This window comes from Apium graveolens, chromosome 2 (assembly GCF_009905375.1).
Source record: "Apium graveolens cultivar Ventura chromosome 2, ASM990537v1, whole genome shotgun sequence".
NCBI classification, from domain to species: domain Eukaryota; kingdom Viridiplantae; phylum Streptophyta; class Magnoliopsida; order Apiales; family Apiaceae; genus Apium; species Apium graveolens.
The window spans coordinates 82,115,865-82,121,015 of NC_133648.1; the positions used below are offsets into that span (position 1 = coordinate 82,115,865).

Sequence of the window (5,151 nt, forward strand, 5' to 3'; positions counted from 1 at the left end):
CCCCTCTCGCCTCGCGCTTGTATTTGAAATATTCTGCCTCGGGGCATAACTTATTTAACTTTTGTTTGTATAAAATGTCAAGTCTTTTGTGCCCGCATATGTCTTTACAGTGCCAGCTGGATTTCTTTATTTTTTGTGTTTTCTTACCATGCCTCTACTGACCAAAAGTAATCATAACTCTGGCCGCTTATGGCGAGCGTTACCCCTTCACTGCGAGCCCAAATAACCAGCTCGTGTTATTTGTTCAATCAAACAACCATTGAGAGAGAATGCCAAGTGGAACAAGCTCGCATCAACTCGCAGGTGTTGTAGGTGTGCTCGCACTAGCGAGCCGGCCTAGGAGCTCGCATGTGTCTTCTCCTCGCATCATGCGACTTTGAGTATGTTTGATGGAGGGCTGGGCCCCCTGGGTCGCATTTGTGGTCTTGAGGGTCAGGGTATGAGCTCGTATCGCGGGCCTATACCTCTTTATCCTCATCTTTTATCTACTATGTGTTCATATTTGTCTAAGCGGGCCGTGGCCCGGCTCGTTTCATGTTCTTGGCGTCAAGCGGGCCGAGGCCCGGCTTATTTTAACATGTTAATAAAACAACTGCTCTGTCCTCGCATGGGTTCCCAAGGATGGGGTCCCCTGCTGGGTATTTAATCTATTAACAGAAGTTAAAATATCAAGTGCGCAAATAGAGATCAATCGTTTATTCATAGATAATGGGAAGTGAAAAGAGTACATGTTTGTGGTCTCAGGGAGGCACCTATATGGCACTACCCCCCGAGACTTAGGAATATTTTAAGATAATACTAAGTCTGGAAAGAATAATATTACTGATAATACTTGCGAAGGTGTTCCGCGTTCCAGGCTTTTGGGATCAACTTGCCTTGCATATCATTGAGGTGGTAGGTTCCCTCCTAGAGCATTGACTTTATCTTGTAGGGGCCTTCCCAACTCGCTCCAAAGACTCCGTGACTCACCACCTTGGTATTTGGCATGACCCGGCGCAGAACCAAATCTCCCACCTTGAAAGTTCGGGCTCGAACCTTACTGTTGTAATGCCTAGCTGTCCTCTGCTGATATGCCGCTATCCTGATCTGAGCCTCTTCTCGAGTTTCTTCGATCATATCCAAATAGAGCCGATGATTGACCTCGTTTGCCTCTGAGTCATAGTTGTCCCTTCGAAAAGATCCTGCTCCCACTTCAACGGGCACCATAGCTTCACACCCATACACCAGAGAAAAAGGGGTCTCTCCAGTTGTGGTTCGGGGTGTAGTGTTGTAAGACCATAGGACCTGGGCGAGCTCTTCTGGCCATGCTCCTTTCTTCTCTTCAAGCTTTGCCTTTAAGGTATGCTTAATGATTTTATTAACAGCCTCTGTGTGCACTTCAGGTAAAGCTCTATTCTCGGCCCCTTGGCTTGATACCCCCCGTTTATCTGATAGACCACAATCATGGAGTCACTAAACACACTCAAATTCTCGACCTTCATTTCCAGAGCTAGCTTGAGACCGTTGATCAGGGCCTCATACTCAGCATCATTGTTGGTTGCATGAAAGGCCAGATGGGTCGCACGTTTGATCTTGTGCGCCTCTGGGCTGATTAGCTCGATTCCAGCTCCTGCTCCATCACCGTTAGAGGCACCATCCACAAATAGGCTCCACCATGGGGCACTATTTTGTCTCTCCAGTCCAACTTCTTCTGTGCTAGGTATAACAACAAGGGCTCCCGGCTCTACTTCTTGATGTGGGGGAAATTCTAGCACAAAATCGGCCAAGGCTTGACCTTTGATCGCAGTCCTTGGCTTATAATCCACCTCGAATTGGCCGAGTTCAACCGTCCACTTCAACATTCGACCAGAAGACTCTGGTCTATGCATCACTTGTCCGAGGGGGTAGGAGGTTCGCACTTCTATCTTATGTGCCTGAAAATAGGGCCTGAGTTTTCAGGAGGCCAGAATCAGAGCATACGCTAGCTTTTCGAGGCTTGTGTATCGAGTCTCGGCATCGGCTAGCCTTTTACTCACATAATATACCGGGAGTTGGACACCATCCTCCTCTTGGACTAATACTGCACTTATTGCAAAGTCGGAGACGGCCAAGTATAGGATCAAAGTTTCTCCTGCCTTTGGGTTGGACAACATTAGAGGGCTACTGAGATGCTTCTTTATGTTCTGAAAGGCTTCCTCACATTCTTCGGTCCACTTAAAGTTCCTCCCCACTCCTTTGATTGCTTTGAAGAACTCTTGGCATTTATCGGAGGATTTTGAGACGAAGCGGTTCAAGGCAGCCACTCGTCCCGTTAAGCTTTGAACATCCTTCACCCGTCGAGGGGATCTCATCTCGAGTAGGGCTTGTATCTTGGTTGGGTTGGCCTCAATGCCTCTATGGTTGACAATAAATCCCAAAAACTTCCCTGATTCAATCCCAAACACACATTTCTGGGGGTTGAGCTTCATTCTATACTCCCTTAGGATCTGGAACATTTCTGCCAGGTGGCGGACATGATCCCTCGCTTCTTTCGATTTCACCAGCATGTCGTCTACATAGGCCTCCATAGTCTTCCCCAATTGATGTTTGAACATCTTATTCACCAGTCTCTGATAGGTTGCCCCCGCATTAAGGAGCCCGAAGGGCATCCCGATGTAACAGTAAAGGCCCCGATCAGTAATAAAGGAGGTGTGCTCCTGATCTGGCCCATACATGGGGATTTGGTTATATCCCGAATAAGCATCCATAAAACTAAGCAATGCGTGCCCAGCCGTGGAATCAACCAGCTGGTCGATTCGGGGTAGAGGAAAGCTGTCCTTCGGGCAAGCTTTGTTCAGGTCGGTGAAGTCTACACATGTCCTCCACTTGCCATTGGGCTTCTTGACAAGCACGGGGTTGGCCAGCCACACGGGGTAGAAGGCTTCTCTCACAAGTCCTGCCCCCATTAATCTATCCGCTTCTTCTCTGAGGGCCTCTACCCTCTCTCCACTAATCGGTCGTCTCTTTTGCCTAACCCCCTTCTTTTTCGGGTCCAAGTTGAGCCGGTGGCACATGACATTTGGGTCAATCCCTATCATATCGGAGTGTGACCATGCAAAGACATCCAAATTCTCCCTTAGGAAGCGGGCTAGATCCTCTCTCAAGTCAGGACTTAGGTTAGAGCCTATTCTGAGTACCTTGGAGGGATCATTTGGGTCTACCAAGATCGGGATTGTGTCCTCTGCGGCCCCGGCCCTCTCGACCATTGGGGGCATTCTCGGGTCTAAATCTGCTCGAGCCTCGCTAGTTTTTTCCATTTCCGTGATTGCCAAACCTTCCACATCCTTGAGCTCGGTCTGGTGAGCTTGGGCCAGATTTATCAAGCGTTCAGAGGTTGCAGTTACAGTTCGAGTGATTCCGTCGGGTGGGTCCATAGTGATTGTTGTTTCTTTGTGTGCCCACTTCCCTCTCCTAAGTCTTGCAGTGATTTGTTCTGGGCTCTCTTCTTCATCACTTGCTTCCTCTACAATCCCCTCTTGTATCAACATGATGGGCTGAGAGGCTTCCATTAGTAAGGCCCCTGGGCGTGGTTCCACATGAATTCCCATGTGCTCGAAGTAGTTCTCGGGCAACTCCTCAATTGAAATCAAATTACAAGTCTCGTGGCCCTCGGGACGTATTCTTTTCCTGCCATCTGCCTCTTCCATGGGGACGTCGCACTCACCTGCTTCAGCTATCTCGCTTGAGGCATTTCTTGACTCGGCCGCCTTGAGTGCCTGGTTGTAGCAGACCCTGGATTCGTATTGACAGCTCTTCAAGATGCCTACCCCCGTGGGGGTTGGGAATTTTATCGTCATATGATGGATCGAGGTCACCATCCTCATCGCCCTCATAAGGGGTCTGCCCACTATAAGATTGTAGGCACAAGGCTGGTCTACAACTGTAAACATAGCGATCTGGGTGGCCACATGAGGCTCCTCTCCTATGGTCACCGGGAGCCGAATTATCCCTTTCACTCCGATCGAGTTTCCCGTAAACCCGTACAGGTGCCCACCTGTTGAGGTTAATTCTCTATCCAATAATCCCAGTTTTTTGTAGGCATCATAAGTCAAAACATCAGCCGAGCTCCCGGTGTCCACCATTGCTCGTGAACATTCACCGTCCCAATCTTCATTTTTATGACTAGGGCATCGGTATGAGGGTAATGCACCCATTTTGCATCGTTCTCCTTAAACACGATATCATCGGCCTCCCTTTCAAAGAGCTCCGGGGGCCTTTGGCTTAGATGATTGATGTTGGTGAGCGGCTTGTCCTTTGCTTCCCGGGCATATCTGTCCATCGCCTTCTGGCTATCTCCACCAATGTGAGACCCGCCTAGAATAATATGAATACTACCAGCCCGAGGGACCCTTTCTTTGTCTTCTGGGGGTGGAGGAGGGACGGTATGATAATCCATCCTGTGTCTTCGAACCTCCTTGACAACCCACTCCGTAAGCTTCCCTTGTCTAATCAAAGTCTCGATCTCATCCTTTAGTTTTCTACAATCAGCTGTATCGTGTCCGGTGGCCTCATAGCATGCACAATACTTCGAAGTGTCTCTTTTATTGTAGTCTGTGAGAGGAGTTGCCTTCCTGAATACCCCCTTCCCTACATATGTAGCATATATGTGGTCGATAGAGGCTACCAGAGGGGTGTGTGTCTGCCATTTGCTTGTATAAGGCCTTCCCGAATCTTTAGTGGTCTCTTTGCCACGGGCAGACTTTTTCGGGCTCGAACTACGCTGATACGTCTTCCTCCTTTCGTCAGGGCTTAAGGATCGGTCCCTCTTGTCTCGATAGCTTTCGCTGATTTTCAGCTCTCTCATCGATTTCTCTACCCTCTTGAAGGGTTCGGCTTGCTCATAGAACTCGGCCAAGGTCCTCGGCTCACTCGCTTGGAGGCTCTTCCAAAATTTCGATCCTTCTTTCAGCCCTGCTATCAAGAAATTTTTGATGGTCTCCTCACTGGCTCCTCTCACCTTGGAGAACCATTGTTGGGCACTACCTCTGAGTGATGCCGCGAAGAGTCTGCAGCGGGTCATCTCCGGTACCTGATAGACTTCCATCTCAGTGTTAAATTGAATAGAGTACTCCGCCGGGTCGGCTTCACCGTTGAATAGAAGGTCGGGGTTGTGCTAAACACCTGAGGTAGGGG

The 5,151-nt window shown here is 49.0% G+C and overlaps 1 protein-coding gene across 1 annotated transcript; it reads right to left on the reverse strand.

Annotated features, from left to right (window-relative positions):
- Positions 1-1,934: 1,934 nt before the first annotated feature.
- On the reverse strand, positions 1,935-3,665 carry LOC141690976 (uncharacterized). Its single transcript, XM_074495728.1, has 2 exons — positions 2,849-3,665; positions 1,935-2,680 (listed from the first exon to the last, which is right to left on the reverse strand). The coding sequence occupies exons 1-2, from the start codon at positions 3,663-3,665 to the stop codon at positions 1,935-1,937; spliced, it is 1,563 nt and encodes a 520-aa protein (XP_074351829.1).
- Between the last annotated feature and the right edge of the window lie 1,486 nt (positions 3,666-5,151).

Bases quoted from the DNA above. Each gene is read 5' to 3' on its own strand.
- LOC141690976 (XM_074495728.1), bottom strand. From the start codon at position 3,665: ATGGAAGAGGCAGATGGCAGGAAAAGAATACGTCCCGAGGGCCACGAG. The intron at 2,681-2,848 runs GCAAGTGGAGGA...TGTATGGGCCAG, and splicing joins GCTTGTCAAGAAGCCCAATG to ATCAGGAGCACACCTCCTTT.